General features: G+C 41.2%; 1 protein-coding gene across 2 annotated transcripts in view; it reads left to right on the top strand.

The window, feature by feature from the left end:
- Nucleotides 1-19,242, top strand: part of jazf1b (JAZF zinc finger 1b) — a 288,562-nt gene that overhangs the window by 117,474 nt on the left and 151,846 nt on the right. Inside the window, exons 2-3 of one of the 2 annotated variants that reach the window (XM_041185105.1) lie at nucleotides 2,363-2,435; nucleotides 2,930-3,095. In XM_041185105.1, the coding sequence (XP_041041039.1) occupies nucleotides 2,980-3,095 (116 nt within the window). In that variant the 5' untranslated portion in view covers nucleotides 2,363-2,435; nucleotides 2,930-2,979. The remainder of the gene's footprint in view (nucleotides 1-2,362; nucleotides 2,436-2,929; nucleotides 3,096-19,242) is intronic. The other variant, XM_041185104.1, reaches the window with a different exon arrangement.

Below are 19,242 nucleotides of genomic sequence, written 5' to 3'. Positions count from 1 at the left end.
CACATTATACTCCATCTGCCATTTTTTTGTCCACTCACTTAACCTATCTGTATCTCTTTACAGACTCTACATCTTCTTGACAACTTGCTTTCCTACCTATCTTGGTGTCATTAGCAAATTTAGCTACCATACATTTGGTCCCTTCATCCAAGTCATTGATATAGATTGTAAATATTTCAGGACCCAGCGCTGACCCCATTATTTACAGTTTGCCAATCTGATAAAGACCCTTTTATCCCCATTCTCTGCTTCCTGTTAGCCAACCAATCCTTTATCCATGTGAATATGTTACCCCTACACCATGGCCTGAATCTTTGGCTCGGCAAGCGGGGGCGGAGCCTGCTTGCTGAGGTGTAAAATGACGCGTGGTGACGATGGGCAGGCGTCCCGATGTCACCACACGTCATTTAGATTTTCAGTTTGGCCAGAGTCAAAGGCCTATTAAGGCCATTTAAATATTAATTAAACTAATAAACTGAGCTGCCCGTCCAACCTTAATGTTGGTGGGCAGGCGAAGAGCCCAAGTGGTCTTCGCATTTTTCATGGATCCTCATCCACAGGCGGGATGAGGTTTCATGAAGGGTTTATAAATTAAATAATTTTTTCATTAATGTTCATTGACATGTCCCAGCTCATGTGACACCGATATCTAAACAGTGTATTAAAGCCATTGAGGAAGTGATTAATGTAATTCTTAATGCTGCCCATCCAACCTTGAGGTTGGCGGCAGGCAAAAAGGCCAAGCGGCCTTCTAGTTTTTTAGGAAACCTCATCCACGAACGGGAATGAGGTTTCCTAAAGCTTTTATTAATAAAATGAAAACATTTTCCGAACTATAAAAATATGTCCCATCTCATGTGACTGTGTCATATGAGAGGACATATTTAAATAGATTTTTATTCCATGTATTTAATGATTTCAACAGAGATTCAATCTCCCTGAGGTAGCTCCATGCCTCAGGGAGATTGAAGTGCTCTTTCGTGCCTGTGCAAAAGAGCGCTGGCCCCACCAACTATCTCTCCTCCCCTCGCCACCCACACAGGTAGTGCTGAGTGCTACGGCTTGTGTCTTACGCTGGGAGGGCCTTAATTGGCCCACCCGCATAAAAATGGCAACACGGAGCTGATCATGGGCAGTGACTGGCTCTGCCACTGCCCCTGCCCGCTCCCATCGAGCCTGCCCGCCACCTGAAAAATTCAGGCCTTGGTGTCGTATTTGACCCTATAATGAATTACAGTCTATGCATTCATGCTATCAGTAAGAGTGTCTATTTTCACCATTAACATTGCCTGACTCTATCCCTGCCTCAGCTCATCCATACCTTTGTTATCTCTAGACTTCACTATTCCACTGCACTCCTGGGCTGGCCTCCCATCTTCCATTTTCCATAAAGTTGAGGTTATCCAAAAGCGTGCTGCTGTTGGTGTAATTCGCACCAAGTCATATTTGCCCACCACCCCTGTGCTCAGTGACTTACATTGGATCATCTTTAAGCAGCACCTTGATTTTAAAATTTCTATCCTTGTTTTGAAATCCCTTCATGACACTCGGAGATATTTATGCTTTTCCAATTCTGGCCTTTTGCACAGCCTGATTCTAATCATTGATGGGTGGGCCTTAAGCTACTAAAGTCCTAAGTTCTGGAATTCTCTCCCTAAACCTCATTGGCTCTCTAATTCTCTTTCCTCCTTTAAGATACTCCTATTCTTTGACCAAGCTTTTGCTCATGTGCCCTAATATTTCCTTATGTGATTCAGAGCCAAATTTTGTTTGATAACGCTGCCATGAAGTGCTTTGGGATGTTTAATACATTAAAAGCACTGTATAAGTACAGCTGTTGTAGTGACTTACTAGCCATTAAAATTCTAAAAATATATGAATCTACTTTCTTCTTTGGGACTGTACGTTAAGATAACTATCTTGTTCAGTAACACCATTCTGAGACTGTCATTAATATAGTTTTTATAATGGAAAATAGCAGTGCGTTTGTTGCGAGTTTGAATTGAACACATCATGTCATAGTTTTCTATCATTATGACAAAAACCTTTGTTTATTAGATCATTAAACCTAGTCCATTCCTATTACATAGGATCACAGAGGTATTGGGTTTTCCAAGAGCTATATTCTAATGACAAAACTTCACTATTGTCAAAATTGCATCTTAAAACTTTTATTATTTATTTTATTTTTCTGGAAAGTTAGTGTCGAAGTAAAAGTACGTTATTTAAATACTGACCATTTTTAATCTACTTCAAAGCATCTTCTAATTTGCTTTCTTCCTACCTGAAAAGCTTATTAGTGAAATAATGTGACCCTGTGTAAAGTTGTGCTAATATTAATAATTCTTTTTCTCCCCTGTAGATACTGATCCACGGGTGTTAGAGAAACAGGAGCTACAACAGCCAACATATGTAGCTCTTAGTTATGTTAACAGGTAAGAAAGCTTTTTCATACGAACACCTAAATGAATGCTTTGTTATTTCTTGTAGAAAATTCTTTTTAAAAAAAAGGGAGCAGAGTAATGTGAAACCATTTTTTGGGATGCGGAAATGCTTGGCCCATTTGTAAAACTTTAAATCTGACTAATATTTCCACATTTATTAAAATATCTATTATGAGTTTGCTTTCACGAGAGTGGAAAATTAATGGTCATGAATCTGTTAATACCTGTATATTGACTTACTAATGCAAAATTGAACCCTTATCTCCAAATGCATTAACACAGCTTTTAAAAGTATATTTCATTAGATAAATATTTAATACCCTGCATATGAAACATTTCTTTTGAATGCAAAGCTTGATTTTGTAATATTTCAAATATGTGAAAATCCAAGCTAGTGTCCCACCACAATTTTTAAAAATATTTATAGTCATTAATATGAGCTGTAATACAATTTTCCTTCCTTGACTCTTCCCTGTCCTGTCCAGTCCAGGAATCAGTGAGAACAAAATTTGCACTGGATGATAGTGCAAAATGAATGATAATGAATCAGCATCCTGTTTTACGTTCTGTCCAATTTTCTTTTGAATTTGAATCAATGCATCCCAAAAGTAATCTACTGTATGTGAAACATTTTAATATGTTTGCAAAAAGGTACGTTTTTCTTGATTTCCTCTTACAAATGCTTCTCAAGTTGTGGTTTTTGATCCAATGGATTAAGTTAACTCTTATTTGCTGCAAAAGTCGTGTTTATCATGCAGACTGCCGCATACAAAATTTTAGCCCTAAATGCATCCTTATAAGAGCAAATATATACAATGATCTTTGTTGATTTACTGTTCTCTGCTAATGGTAACCAGTAGACTTCCAACTACAATCTTCATCCTGTAGTCAAGACATTTTAATTATAGAACCATGCACATAGAAACTAGGAGCAGGAGTAGGCCATTCGGCCCTTTAAGCCTACTCTGCCATTCAATATGATCATGGCTGATCCTCTATCTCAACGCCATATTCCCGCTTTCCCTCCATACTCCTTGATGCCCCTAATATCCAAAAATTTATCAATTTCTTTCTTGAATATACTCAATGACCTGGCCTCCATAACCATAGAAATTTTTCCTCATCTCAGTCCTAAGTTGCCTGCCCCATGTCCTGAGACTGTGGCCCCCACTTCTGATTGCTAAACAGTGGCCTCTGCTAGAAGTCTAATCATTAAAATGCTAGATGAGAAAAGGCTTAGCTTTGCCATCAGATGTCTCCACTGTTGAACAGCCCACCAAGTGCTGACTGACTAGGCTTACATGAGAAGAGCCAGTTGGGTGCGATAACATTTGATTATACTGGTAAACAATAGATACTGGTATGTTCCTTATAGATTTTTATAGAATACATATCCTGAAGTATTATTCGCCTGTTTATAGTAAAGATGGTTAGTGAAGTTCCATGGATAGGTTTTGTGCCAATATAAGTTCAGATGAAGTAAAATTATTTTGAAAGAAAATGCATTTTAATTATGCACCATCTTTTGTGACCCTGAAACAATGCAAAGTGCTTCACTACCAATTCAGTATTGTTTGAAGTATAATCCCTGTTGCAATGTAGAAAAATGCAATAGTCAAAGTGCACACAATGAGGCTAATGAGCTCAAATGTCCGGAATCCACAAACTTCTAACTTCTAACTCAGAGGGTAAGGTGCTATTGTTGAGTCAAGGCTGACAGTTTGGGTTGTAATCGTAATAAGATATGCTCGCCAACAGAAGAAAAGGCCCATTATTTTGCCAATCTTATTCAGAGTGGCTCCAAGGATGCATGGTGTGAAAGATAAAAATATGACCACTGCAAGGGTGAGGCACTTCAAATATGTGGAAAGACTGGAGAAGAGAGTTAAGCAGTCCCACAACCAACAGATGAGATCGAAGTTCTGCAGTCCTACCACTTACAGTCATGAATGGTGGTGGATAATTGAACAGTTAACAAGAGGAAGAAGCACCACGGACACTCTTGTCCTCAATGATGTCAGATCCCAGTATGTGAGTGAAAAAGACAAGGTTGAAGTGTTTATGACCATCTTCAGCTAGAAGAGCCAAGTTGGTAATCTATCTTGGCCTCCTCCTGAAGTCCCCATCGCAACAAATGCTGGTCTTCAGCCAGTTCGATTCACCCCATGTGATGTCAATAAATGGTTGAGTGGATACAAAAAAAGGTTACAGGCTCCATCAACACCCCAGTTGTAGTGCTAAAGAACTAACCATGCTCCTGGCCAAGCTGTTCCAGTACTGCTACAACACTTGCATCCACCTGACAATATGGAAAATTGCCCAGGTGTTCCCTGTCCTCAAAAAACAGGACAAATCCAATCTGACCAATTACTGCCCAATCAACTGATTCTCAATCATCAGCAAGATGATGGGAGGTGGCATTGACACTGTTATCATTGTCCTCAGTTGGGTTGGGCCAGTGTCATAAGGCTCCGGATCTCATTATAGCTTAGGTCCAAAAGAGCTAAATTCTAAAGGTGAGGTGAGATCAGTGTGACTGCCCTTGACATCAAGGCAGGATTTGGCTGAGTGAGGCATCAAGGAGCCTTGGTAAAACTGAAGTTTATGGGAATCAGAGGGAATACTCTCCATTGGCTCAATTTATAGCACAATTGTATATAGTTATGCTTATTGGTAGCTAATTATCTCAGCCTGAGGAAATTACTGCAGGAGTTCATCAGGGCAGTGCCCTAGGCCCAACCATCTTCAGCTGCTTCATCAATGACTTTTTCTCCATCATAAAGTCAGAAGTGGGGTGTTTGCTGATGATTCAATTCCATTCCTAAGATAACGAAGCAGGCCACCCCCACAAGTAGCATGATCTGGGCAACTTTCAGGCTTGGGTTGATAAGTGGTAAGTAACGTTTGCAATGCACAAGTGCTAAATAATGACTGTCTCCAACAAGAGCAAGGCTAACCAGCTCTCTTGAACATTCAACAGGATTCCCATCACTGCCTTCTAGACCACCCTCCTCTTCCTCCTGAAACTTGAAACAAGGAGGAATATCTAGAATAAAGGGCGTCATCAGTAGATAAACAATGGCTCTAGAAATGTCAAAATCATAGTTTCATACCTTTCACCAATATTCCAGCACTTTCCCAGGTTCTGAGTTTTTTCAAGTCAGTAAACTTTCACAGCAAATAGCTTTATGAAGCAATAGGTCCAAAATGAGCAGTGTGCAACTCTTCAAGTTAACTAGCATTTCTAGAAGTTTATGAAGTAAGTTTTATAGTAGCCTTGTTTTTGGGGCAGTAGTTTGGCAATGGGTGAAAGATTGAATGTGGCACAATGCACTCTTATAATCATTTTCATGGTGTGAGCTAGCGCTGAGCAGGGAACTCTGCTGCATTTTCCTCAGCTTTACACCTAAAAATAAGTGGAAAGAGAGGAAAATCTAGCTTGTAGTTTTCCTTTTACAAGATTTCAGTATAGTAGAAATGAATGATTAATACTTGATCTTTTAAATTGGCTATGAAAGGCATCTTTTATTTGATGAATACAGCACAGTGTCAAAGTAGGAGGTCATTTGGTGAAAGTAGTGAGATTTGCAGATGACCAGGCCCTAGTGGTTAGCACAGCAGAAGATCTACAGATGCTAATGAATGGAAGGGATGAACTAGTGAAAACTTATGGAATGAAAATAAATGTAATAAGATTGAAGTTATGAAGATCGGAAGAAATAATGATGAGTAAGTAGAGGTCAAGATAAATGGTCAACAGCTGGAACATGTATTACTTTTAAAAAATGTATTCTTTCATGGCATGTTGGCATCACAGGCAAGGCCAGTATTTGTTTCCCATCCCTAATTGCTCTTGAATTGAGTGACTTGCAAAGGGGTATAGACTCATAACAATTTCAACAAAAATGTAGTATCTCCTTAAGCAGAAGGCTAATTTTCCTTTCAAATGCTTGAAGTAGTAACTCTCATTAATTTATCTTTATAAATCCTAATTTCAGAAGAAAATGATGCCCAGGATTGGTGGTTTTTACATGCTGTTTTTGCATTGGAGAAAGAAGTGCTTGCAGTTAGTTTGGATGTAAATTTCATATCTCCCCTTCTCAAGCTCTCTGTCTTAGAAGATAACAAATGACCTGAATGGGTTAGGTCTGACATTTTTAAAGGCAAAGCCTTTAATATAAATCGTCACCATGCCATGATATTTGATGTCTCTTGATGTCTGCAGATAAATTCTGAAAATTGCTGGATCTCTTCCTGCATCATCAGTGTTCATGCAATGACCACCTATGCAAAAGGGGGAAAAAAATAGAATTCATGTGGTTATCAATTCATAAGTTCTTTCTGGCACCAGGGGGAAATATCTGCTTGCATTTTAAGAAAATTAAATTTAATAATGTCCTATATATAAATTTACATTCCACCAAAGAAAAGTTATGTAGTGAATTAAAAAACAGCTTCCTTTGCATGTTTAGAAGAAAATGGAGCAAGTACTCATGTACTTGTGTCACTTCACGTGATTTTTTAAAAATATTGTCCAAAGGAAAAAGAAACAAACTTCATTTTACTTTTTAAAGTTTTTGTGGCAATAAAGCTTGCACAAAGATCCTAATGTAATTAAATTCTGGATTAATTTTAAATAAATTATTGTCAGGGCAGACAGCATTTTTCAGATTAAACTCCAATTGTTTTAAGTTTTTAGCATTTTTAAAAAAGATTTCCAGCACCAAGATTTTGCTGTATAACCAAGATGATTAGACAGAATCACCTCAAATGTCTTAAAATTCCAATTCAAATCATTAAACATTTAAGAAATTCAAAATTGCCAACTTTATATGTAATAGCCTCATGTTTGGAATTAGAGACCTTCAATAATTTAAAATAAGAACCAGCTACGATTGTTTACCTTGGAGAAGAGAATGTTTGGAGGATAGTGGTGTTCAAAATCATGAGGGGTCCTGACTGAGTAGATAGAAAAAAAATTCCCATTGGTGGAAGGGTCGAGTGCTGGACAGCCTCAACAGCCTCAGGAGGCGATCTTATTACATGGCAAATGGTTAGGACCTGGAGTGCACTACCTGACAGTGTGGTGGAAGCAAATTCAATCAGGGCAAAGGTTTCTTGACGGCCAAGGCTGGTGGGTAAAGAAGTAGCAAACCAGAATGGAGGGAAAGGAGCCCCTGGGTGCTGGCAGGTAGCTGCAGGCAAGTGGCAGTCCAACCAACACTCAACCTCATTGAAGATTACGCAAGCAGATGTGGTGCTGCTTCAGATGCTTGTGAGCATGGTTTTTCTGTTTCATCTATAGGTGGCAATTGCAGCATGCATGCAAGAAGGCACAGTCAAGTTTCAGACCAAAGTTATCCATTATCATGACTGCACATTGCAAGTTCTGAGCTGCATGCTAAACACTGGTATATTTGCAACATATCCAAAGTCTGAGAAGGTAAATTATCATAGTCATTCCCAGGTGGATTTTCCAGGGGCTATGCAACTGGTTGATGGCATCTTAATAGGTGCAACAAAATGGGGCAACTTTGGCACCTCATAACCCTGGTCTGCCTCCTTTCATACAAAGCTGTGCTTGGAAGGCTTCTCAGAAACCTTGCAGCATAATGCTTAGAAAAACATTCACGCCTCATTGTAGTGTCACAGGGAAATTTTCTAACATATATTATGACACAGCTGATGGTAAGGATGAGTTGTTCAAATCCCAGAGGGAAACTTGAAACAACTGTCATAATCCATTTTGGAGTTTGTATGTTTCGAGATGCAGGCTTTGAAATCAGTAGTAATAAGACCATCAAGTCTCAAAAGTTTTTATAAAACTAAATTAAACATTTATTAATGCAAGAAAAATTGTAAGTACGTACATATGTCTACAAAATTACTACTATAATAGGTACAAAAATCTCCTAATTAATCTGACTCTCAGGTACACCTCTGTTAAGGCAACAGTAAAACTCATAGATTTAAAGACCTCAGGCAAAGCACATTTGACCTTACAAATTCAAAATGAGGTTCCTTGCAGACACAATTGCGGGAGTACAGGCTGGTTAGATCTGAAATGCCTCTGTCTTACATACACAAACTCCTTTCTGTTTATACCTAGCTTTTCCTGTGAATGTAAATTTCCCACTATATTACTAGGTTTTTAATGTCACATCTTCTAACAATAACATTTTCATCCCACTAATTTTATTAGTAATATAAACACATTGCATGTCGCAGCTAGGTACAAGATTTTACTCCCACTCTTACTCTTGAATGCTTTATTCAACAAATGCAAATGTACACGTAACCTTTTTAATTTCTTTACTGTTTACCTAATTAACATTTCAAACCTACTTCTTTCTATACATCAAAGCACCCAGACTAGCTGGCCTTAATTCAATTAAGACACACACACACAGCCACAGATACACTAAACTCTATTTTAAAAAAATAATTTCCAGTAACATTATAGACATGACACATAGCCATGATTGGAGAGAGAAGCTTCCATAAACAATGTCTGCCAAAGTGACTTTTCTTTTATTACTTCTCTCTGCAAGTGTTGGGTTTCAAGTGAGGACATGCATGAGGTGGACAGGCAGGCCCAAATGAGCTTTCAGGGCAGCCTAATCTCCTTGGCATTCTTCTGCTGGTCCCCTTTTCCACTGAGCAGATCAACTTAAAACAATCCTAATAGCAAATCTTCTGGTGCCAAGAAAGGGAGCTTGGGGCAAGCTTAAACAACTGCATCTGGCACAAACTCCAGCTGAAAGCCAAAAAAGAAAAAGATGATAAGGACATTTAAAAGTGAATGCTCCTTTTAAATGCCATCCCAGGTTCATCTTGGTCTCTATCAGGAGGCACTGACATGCTGGGACTCGGCATCCAGCATGCCCCTTGGCCAAAATTGGTGCAGAATCCTTTTCCACGCTCTTCTACAGGTATTAATGAACCTCCTACCTGTAGATGAAAATCACTCTCAGACAGTTTATTGGACTGGTATTCACCCCCGCCCAGACTTGAAATGGATAAATTCACTACACTCCTAAAGAAGTGATATGTTGTGAGAGTTACACATGTGCACATTAGATTTTCCCTCTTAAATTAACAATCTCCATACATCACATTTCCCACCTTCTGGACAAAATATCTAGGTTTCTTGTTTTTAGTTTTCATGCTCAAGTTAATTCATTCTCTTTACTATGATAATTTACTTCAGTTACAAATTACTTGTAGTGAACAGTTTATCTCCATATTTTTAAAAAATGTTAAGCAAATTGAATGCTTAGCCTGCCCTCAATTTTCCAATGTGGTGTTTTACCCTGTGGTTGAACTGAAGATGGCCACATGAGGGAGCACTCTTACAGAGCACAGAAGAGTGAAAATCAACTGAAAATTGCTCAGTGGCACAGGCTCACCTTCTGATTTTCTGCTTACATGGCTCACCATAATTCTGAATATGTTTCAGAAATGGCACCAAAATTTATATTTTCTGGAATATTCCTGTTTTAATTTTAATCTTTAAGTTTGGAGCACAATTTTGTGCTGTTTGTTTTTGCATTTCTGTACTTTTGTAATGCAGCATATTATGGCAGAATGGCCTTACTGTTATCTCAAATATCTTTCTTTAGTCTTCAAAATTGGTAACTTTTTATCTACTTGGTGTTGATAAGTGTGTTGAATGTGTGAGGAAGATGCAATATTTAGATCAAAGCTATCACTTAACAAGAAGCTGATTGAGACAAATCCTAAATGCTATTATATATAAGGCAGCCAGTGACACACATGGTTTTACTTATACACAAGTGTTTTCACACCCTAGATTTTGAGTATATTTGGTGATGGGACCTAGAGAAAAGAAAATCTTAATGAGAAATTCTACATAATATATCCAAACAATTGATCTCTTTTCTAATTAAGTTTTAATGCTAAACACTAAAATAATGACTCTTTTAACTGTACTTAACCAGCCTTTAGCTGAAGAAAAGTGAAAGCATATTTCCTTTGCTACTGAAGCACTGGTTGACTGCCAAAAAATAAAACCTAGACAACCTATTGTATTTTTATGAGCAATGCTTAAGGGACCATAACTATAGACAGACACAACATACAACAAAGAGTATACTGCGCCTAGCAACAAGTCTTTTCAAGTGCTTATTGTGTTTTTATTATCTTGGTCAGTGCTTTAAAGATGTTAAGGCCAATTACAGAAATCTGACTGTGAATGAGGCAATGCACCATTTCTGGGTGCAGGATGGGGGAGAGGCAGGAGAAGGGAACAATGAGCCAAGGGGTGGGGTGTGAAGGTAGCCACCAGCATTTGGATGGGGTAGGTGGGAGCAGTGGTGGAAAGGAGCAAGGAGGGAGGACAAATCCACCAAGGCATGACTGAGGTTTGAGGTGGGGAGCGTTTGTGCTGGGCAAAAGGCTCAATTTTCACAAGCCTCAGGTAACCTACTTTGGAGACTCAATTTGGGAGCTGGGAGGGTTCAGAGTTGGCATCAGTTATGTTGGACGATTGAGCCGATCAGAAGTAAGTATAGTATAAGCCAAGAATTTGTAGGTTTCAGTGTGATGGAAGAAGCCTGATGGGGAAGTGTTACAGTTACAGGAACTGCTCATCTTTACAAAACTGAATGTATAACCTATGAGTTGACATACCATGCAATTTCTGTTTGGAAGTTGGAAGGCATAACAATTTAGAAGAAAAATGAATCCTTTGTGCAATTGCTCATAAGGTGTCAAATGCATTGATGTTTTGCAAGACAAATAGAAGGTGAAATTGATCCCCAATGATACTGCAAAATGGATAGTAATGAAGCAGGTGACTTTTTTATATTGTGCTTGATTTCTTTTTCAATGGACTGCAATTTCCAATAAATAATAGTCAACTTAGCTATTCATTGCAAAGTATATGAAGCACTTTGAGACATTTTAGGGAGATGTGCTAAGGTGCTATGTAAATACGAGTGTTCTTTTCTACCAGCTGCTTCAATTAAAAATACCACCTAGTGAATTGTGTATCTAATCAGAATGCACCTCTTTATCAGAAAAGGTTAATGAAATTACTGAAGTATGATGGATTAGCAGTTATATCTACTAATGTTAATTTAGTTCTGTCAAAATCAGTGGAAGTTTCCCAGGGGAATGGGAGACCTGGAAAATTTAAGAAAACGGTGTTGGATCAGGATCCTGGCATGACCCTGCTGCCTTCTGGTTTTCCCTGGGCCGGATTGCGAGTGCAGCAGGGAACCTCAATAGCTGTGTTAGGAAGCTAATTGAGGCATTTAAAAATGCAATGGAAAGGCATTTTAAGATTGCAGTGCCTCTTTCCCAACAGCACACAGGTCACCTGCAGTGCCTATTACGCAGCAGTTTGGAGAAGGTAAGTGTACAACAAGAAGTAATTGAAGACTGAAACTGACCTCAGCACTAAAGAGGGTGAAACCAGCTAGCCTGAGGTCAGCCACTCAGAGGCTTGCTCTGAAAGAAGATCCTTCCAGATAAAGTAAGTGATTCTGTGTCGAGACAGGAATTTGCTGGAAATTCTCTCATGTTCCTTGGATACCTTTGAGGGACATGCTGCAGTATTGCCTGTGACATTGCACAATGCCATAAGCTCTACATATTCAGAGGTTAGCTGGACCACTGAGGAGGAGGTGCAGCATTTTCCAGCTCAGCATCCAAGCAGCAATGGAAGCAACTCCCAAGAGGAGTAGCAGCTGCAGCATTCTTCACGGTCACGTGCAACAGGATGGATCAGACGGGATGGCCAGAGGGCAGCACATAGGAAAAGGCAATACCCTGAGCACAGGATCTATAGGCCAAGGGTCAGCTTCCTAGACCTGTTTGAACAGCAGCGCCTCTGAAAGCTGTGGCTGACAAGCCAGGTGGTTGCGGACCTATGCACCCTCTTAGAGGAAGACTTAAGGTCAATAGGAGCAGGTAGCCACCCATTGTCCAGGGTGATCAAGATGACCACAGCCCTCAATTTGCATGTATTTGATTCATTCCAGAAAGCGGCAGTGGACATGTAGGATCTCGCAATTTGCATCCCACAACTGAATCAGCCAGCTCACTAATTGCAAGCATGTTAACTTTGAGATGGGTGCAGCCTGTCAAAGCTGGGATTCACTTCCCTGTCTGATTTCCACCGATCTAGATTGGATCAGTTGTAGACTGCACCAAGGTAGCAATCAAGGCACCATCAGAGCAGCCAGGCGTTTTTTAATTAATCAGAATGAATTCCATTTCAGTATACAGCTGGTATGTGACCATTGCAAAAGGATACACCAAGTTTGTGCCAAATATCCAGGGATCTGCCGTGAAGTGTTCACCCTCAGCAGTCTCAAGTGCCTCAGGTCTTCTCTGCACCAGACCCCTTCAGTGGACGGCTCCTGGGGGACAAGGGCAGTCAACTGATTCTCTTTGAACAGTTAAGGCTGTATCCATGTCCAATTTCTCTTACTTTTATGTGGTGCTACCCCTGTGGCTTCAGCAGAGTTGGAGGCAGGTTGCTCGTTCCCCTGATCTGACACCTAAGTTGCCCATGGTAAACGTCCTCTAGGTTGTGAAGCCTGTGAGAAAACAGCTTAAGTTGCATATGTGCACTATCAGACTTGGTCATGGGGGCAGGATGTAGTGTGTCTGATTCTGTCAAAGGAACCGAGGGCAAGAGCCATGACCTGGGGACACCTTGAGAAGAGCCCCCACTCCCATGTTCCCTCTCAGGGTCTGGCTGCAGTGGCTTTCTGCCATCAAGATGACTCTTTGATCAGTGTTTTGCAAGGTCGCCACCATAGTGTGAAGCCATTGTTGTGAGCCAGCATCCATTTGTTGGCTTGGCGCATCTGACTCTGCATGAGATTGGCCAGTCTTTCAATGGAGCTAGCTATGAGCGCAAAAGCCTGAGATATAACGGCACTCATGGACTCCTCCATCTTCTGCACAGGGGTGCACACTGTTTCCAGAAATTCTGATGGCCCAAACATTTCCCTTTGCTGCTCTGCATGTACCCGTTGTATAATGTATGAGTCTCAGCATGTGTGTTCAACTGTGCAGAGCTTGAGGTGGCCATAACTGGCCGACAGAGAGTTTCCACATATGTCTCTGCCTCCGTACCTGCTCCTACTCTTAAATGAAGTGCTTCTGACCATATGCCACCCTATCTGCCTGTGATGCTGGACCCATCCAGGTGTCTGTTTCTGCACTGGTGGAGGATGTGTATGGGTCATTGGTGCTTCCTCTGAGTGATGTTCCTCCTCTGAGGACTCCAGTGCCTCCTCCCTCATCTCCTGTTGCATCCGGGAATATACCTGTGGAAGATGAAAGACAGATGTCAGTGCTGTACAAAGGATTGAGTTCCAATTTAGCATTGCACAGATTATTCAAATTTATTTACTGATGACATTAATTTGCCATAAGTGACAGGACTGTGCCAAATAGCAGTATGATCTCTAATGCTTTCACCAGGTCTCTTTGTCACCACCACTTCATTGGCAATCGATTGTAATGCTGCCAAGCTGCTGATCTCCAAGGCTTCTGCCCCCATTTCTGTCAGGATGACTATGATTGTAGTTCCAGCCCCACTTCTGTGCTTGTCCCAGCTGTTGTGAGCTCTCTTCTGCAACAGAGAAAGGCAGAGGGTTAGGACTGTAAAGGGTGAAGTGATTTCTAAGGATGAAGTAAGACATTTGGGGGGGTGGGGGGTTGTTGACTGCAGATTGGAGCAGGAGAGGGCACCAGGTTGCGGGTGAGTGTTAATGCTGTTTGTTGATGTGGAAACTTGAGGAGCCTGGGGAGAAATTAATATTTGTGCTAACAGTTTTTGGCTGAGACGATAGTTTTGCAGAAAATTGCTAAGGACGTGAGCTAGTGATGATGTGATGTCAGCTGAGAGTTGCAGAGTACTCACCTTGCTGAACCTCAGGACATCATTGCTGACCTCCTCTGAAATGTCAAGCCATGCCTATGTGGGGAGGCTGGCTGGCTTCCTCCTGGCATCCTCTGAAAAGAGTACTCCTTTGCATGACCTGACTGCTTCCAGGGTTACCCCCATAGAGCTGCCCATGAACCGGGTGGGGAACAGCCTGCTTGCACCTTCTACCAATTTTGCTTCTCTTTTCTGCCTCTCATCCAGTGAATCACATCAGATGGTGCTACCACTGAGAGTGCTGCCTTGATCCCTTTAAGTAGAGATCCGTTATTGATGTTTCAGACACGTCATCTCGTCCACTCCCCCTAATTAGACAGCAAATCAGGAGATGGATTTTAATTGGTTGGCTCTAGCAAATAACAAATGTGAGCTCTGCAACTTTGCAGGTCGGGTTTGCGACCCAGAAGTAGACCCGCTGTTGCCCCAGAGACCAAGATGATAAGATTCCTCCCAGTGTCTGACTTACTCTTAGGGGAGATATTCAATGCACACCACCCATTTTTCTGATGTAAATTCGGCATTTGGCTTTCAAATGTTGCATTACAGGTTGCTGGGCCCGAGCTACACCGGTGTTATGTCGGATGCCATGTTGAAACAGGTGACTGCTAGTCAACGCACACCCAGCACAACCAGTGGAGCCTTAAAATATTTGTAAATTAGGTTCCTGTGCCTAGTTGTGGGCGATTCTATGAAATTGAATCTTAGGACCATTGTATTTATTAATTGAAAATCCACTCACAAACCCTTGATAGCAGGCAGAAAAGGTGCTGCACCAGAAAATTTAAAGGGCATAACTGACTGTACCCACAAAACAATGGGAGCAAAACAGGAGCAAGAATGTCTTACTGCAGCTGTATGGGACCTTGGTGAGACCACACCTGGAGTACTGTGTGCAGTTTTGGTCTCCTTGCCTAAAAAAGGATATACCTGCCTTAGAGGGAGTGCAGCAGAGGTTCACCAGACTGATTCCTGGGATGGCAGGATTGTTGCATGAAGAGAGTTTGGATTGATTAGGCCTGTATTGACTAGAGTTTAGAAGAAAGAGAGGGGATCTAATTGAAATGTATAAAATTCTAACAGGGCTGGACAGACTGAATGCAGGGATGATAATTTTTCTGGCTAGTGGCTCTAGAATAAGGGGCCACAATCTGAGGATATGGAGTAGGCCATTTAGGACTGAGCTGAGGAGAAACTTCTTCATTCAGAGGATGATGAACCAATGGAATTCTGTACCACACAAGGCTGTGGAGGCCAAGTCACTGAATATAGTTAAGAAAGTAATAGATTTCTAGACTCTAAAGGCGTCAAGGGCTATGGGGAGAGAGTGGGAGTATGGCGTTGAGGTAGGGAATCACCCATGATTATATTGAATGGCGGAGCAGGCTTGAAGGGCCGCATGACCTACTTCTCCTATTTTCTATATTTCTATATCAAGGACAATGGAATGTGAGTCAACAGGAAGGGCTTTCAATCACTCAACATTCAGCTTGTGTGCTGTTACAGGCAGTGCATCATGCAGCTTGTACCTGATTTCCTGGCAGTTGTCATTATACCTTTATCCTGCAGTGCTCAATTCCCATTCTATTCCATTAAGACCAAGCTGATTGTTTAGGCATATGTGTATCCCTGAGCATGCAACTCGTAAAATCTGTTAGACTCCCAATCACAGATACAGAGGAGTGTTATAATGAGAGTCATGCCTCTAACAGAGCCCTGAGCAAACAATTACAATTTTGAAACACTCCACTACCTGGATAGTCCTGGAGATGCTCTGCCATAAAGCCCTGAGAGTCTCTCTTGATTAGTTGACTTTACTCCATGAATATGTGGCCCTGCAAGCCACCTGGGGAGGTAGAAGTGAAGGCACATGAGTCGGAAACTTGACAGAATTTCAAGAAAGGCAAGACTCATCAACCCTGTCCGCTGCCAGAGCTTTGCAGCAGCAAATCATTGAGGAACACTTTGGTACTTAATCACTCCTGCCACCCTTGCACAATAATCCTTTCTACCATCAGACACAGCCCTTACATCCTCAAGACGAATGTCTTCAACTTCAACACCAGCAGTGGTATTGCTATCACTTCACTAGGCATGGTAAGACAAATATCAATCCAAAGAATCAGTGCACACCAAGAATTCCAAAGCGTTCATTTTTCAGTTGTGAACAAACAATTCACAGATTATATGCGAACCTTCTGCATATTTGTCTGTCTTTAGTTTTTTTTTGCCAAACCTGGTGCCCACAGGATGCACTCTAGCAGTAATTGCATTGTATAGTCCCATTCAATGTTTTCTTCCAGAAATGCATTACCCCAAACTTATTAAATTGCATCCATCACCTCTGTCCTTGCCACTAACCTATCTATGTCTTCCCAAAGTCTTTTACAGTTCCTCTTAATTTTCAAAACTCTGTCTTTATGTCACCAACATACTGTGAAATTATGTTCCCTATACCCAGGTACAAATCAACTAAATATGCCAAGAACAAAAGTGAAATTAACACACATATCTGAGATGCACCATTGCCAAATCTTCTCCAATCTGAGCGTTTACTCTAACTTATTGGTTTCTGTTACATCAACTGAGCACTTGTAGGCTACTGAAAGCAACTTATAAGTGCGAGTATGGTCTCTGACACCTGTGGTGTACCAGTGGGTTCCTATGCTACAAAATTGACTTTATAGTGTGTAACAGATGTAAAAAACTTAAAAGAATTACAGCTGTTGGATTACTTACACGGTCTGGTGCAATTTTCAGCAATCCCTTCTGTTTTTGTCCTGCAACCGGCATTTGTGTCAAGGATTCATTGAATACCAATTATATTAAATATACTAAATGCTTTAATTTGTTCTGTTTCTATATCCACGGTTGGTTCCGACATCAAATTAGTGAAAGAGTCATATTTGACTCGAAACATTAACCCTGGCCTGAATTTTTGAACAGACAAGAGATGTTCTCCATCATAGCAGAAATGGCGCCAGAGGCCCAAATCCAGAAGTCTGCCCCAAACCCAGGGGAATGTACTTTGCATATCCATGATTCATGAAGGCTGCTGCACATGTTAAAGTGCAGCTGCCTTCAGTCAGATCCAGTTTTGGCTAGTGGACTGTCCAAAACATGACTTGTGCACTTTAGATCTATCAGTCTAAAGTTAGCAGAGTTCTTTGGAGAGGTAGGGTACCTTTTTCGATTGGAGCAAGGACACCCTTGGGAGAGGTGAGGTTTCCTCTGGGATAGCTGAAAGTAGACATGAATGTGCATGAAATGGATAAACTCGGAGGAACTGTCAAGCTCATTGGAACTGTAAAGGGAGCTGTCAAAGCTCATTGAAACTGTTAAATTATTGAGGGCTTTAAATCTCCTGGCCTCTCAAATAAAAAAAAAGGACTGCAGGTTAAAACAAAATCAGTGCTTGCTATTTCATTGCTTTTGTTGACATAAGCCTGAGAGTTATCATTATAGGATTTTTGCTGCATGACTGATTTCACAGCCTACCATTTTGCAGTTGGGGGCCTGTCAGTCCACATTTTAATTGACAGCCCCAACTGCTTATAAAGCCTTTGAAGTGAGATTATGAATACAAGTGCTTGTTTTTATAAGGGATTAAATGATTGAGGGAATTCAAATGTAGTGAATGGGTATTTTCAATGAGAGTTTTTTTTTTTAAATAGTGAATTCATCAATAGACACTTAGAACTTGATTTTATTTCCTCTCAGCATGGGCCCTTGATGTCTGCCCATGGTGGATACTGGATGAGTTGGCCTGGAGGATGTAAGGGCAAAGGTTGGTGAGTTGGAAATAAAATTGGCATAGGGGCTATAAAGAGCCATGGAGGGTGGGTGGAGGGGCATGGGCAGAGGCTTCAGATCGCATTTGTTGAGGGTGCTTCCTTTGGATTGACAGTGTGCTGCTGGTTTCTGAGTGGGGCTTTTGGCAGTGGCACGGAATGGGGCCATGTGCGGGGTCGGGATGTAGGGCTAGAGGTGGTGGTGGGGCCTGGCAGTCGCTCTGCTGGCTTGTTTGCAAGAGAGGAACTTGCGGCCCAAGGCCCAGAATTTTCATCATGGATTTTCTGTATTATAAACCACCACTGACAGAAATTGGCCAAGAAAAACAGCCCAGGCTGAAGCATCAGCAGACAGTGAGCCAAGAACCTGCCTTTGGGCAGAGCACACATACCATACTTAGCTCAGCAATAACTTGCTCACTGATGCTCAGTTTGAGTTTCATCAGGGCCACTCAGCTTATCACCTCACCACAGCCTTGGTCCAAACATGGACAAAAGAGCTGAACTCGAGGTGAGATGAAAGTGACTGCCCTTGACATCAAGGCCCTATTTGACCAAGTGTGGCTTCAAGGAGTCCTAGCAAATCTGCCCTCGATGAGAATAAGGGGGGAATCTCTCCACTGGCTGAAGTCATACCTACCACAATGGAAGATTGTTGTGATTGTTGGAGGTCAGATATCTCAATCCCAGTACATCACTACAGGAGTTCCTCAGGGTAGTCTCCTAGGCCCAACTATCTTCAGCTGCTTCATCAATGATCTTCCCTCCATCATAAGGTCAAAAGTGGGGATGTTCACTGATGATTGCACAATGTTCAGCACCTTTTGTGACTCCTCAGATACTGAAGCAGTCCATGTCCAAATGCAGCACGTGGCAAGTAACATTTGTGCCACACAAGTGCCAGGTAATAGCCATCTCCAACAAGAGAGAATCCAACCCTCTCCCCTTGGCATTCAATGGCATTGCCATCGTTGAATCCCCCACGATCATCATCCTGGGGTTTACCATCAACCAGAAACTGAACTGACCAGCAAAATAAATACTATGGCTACAAGAGCAGGTCAGAGACTTGGAATTCTGTGGT

The sequence above is a fragment of the Carcharodon carcharias genome, chromosome 3, assembly GCF_017639515.1.
Source record: "Carcharodon carcharias isolate sCarCar2 chromosome 3, sCarCar2.pri, whole genome shotgun sequence".
Lineage (NCBI taxonomy): Eukaryota > Metazoa > Chordata > Chondrichthyes > Lamniformes > Lamnidae > Carcharodon > Carcharodon carcharias.
This window is presented reverse-complemented; position numbering and strand designations above follow the sequence as displayed.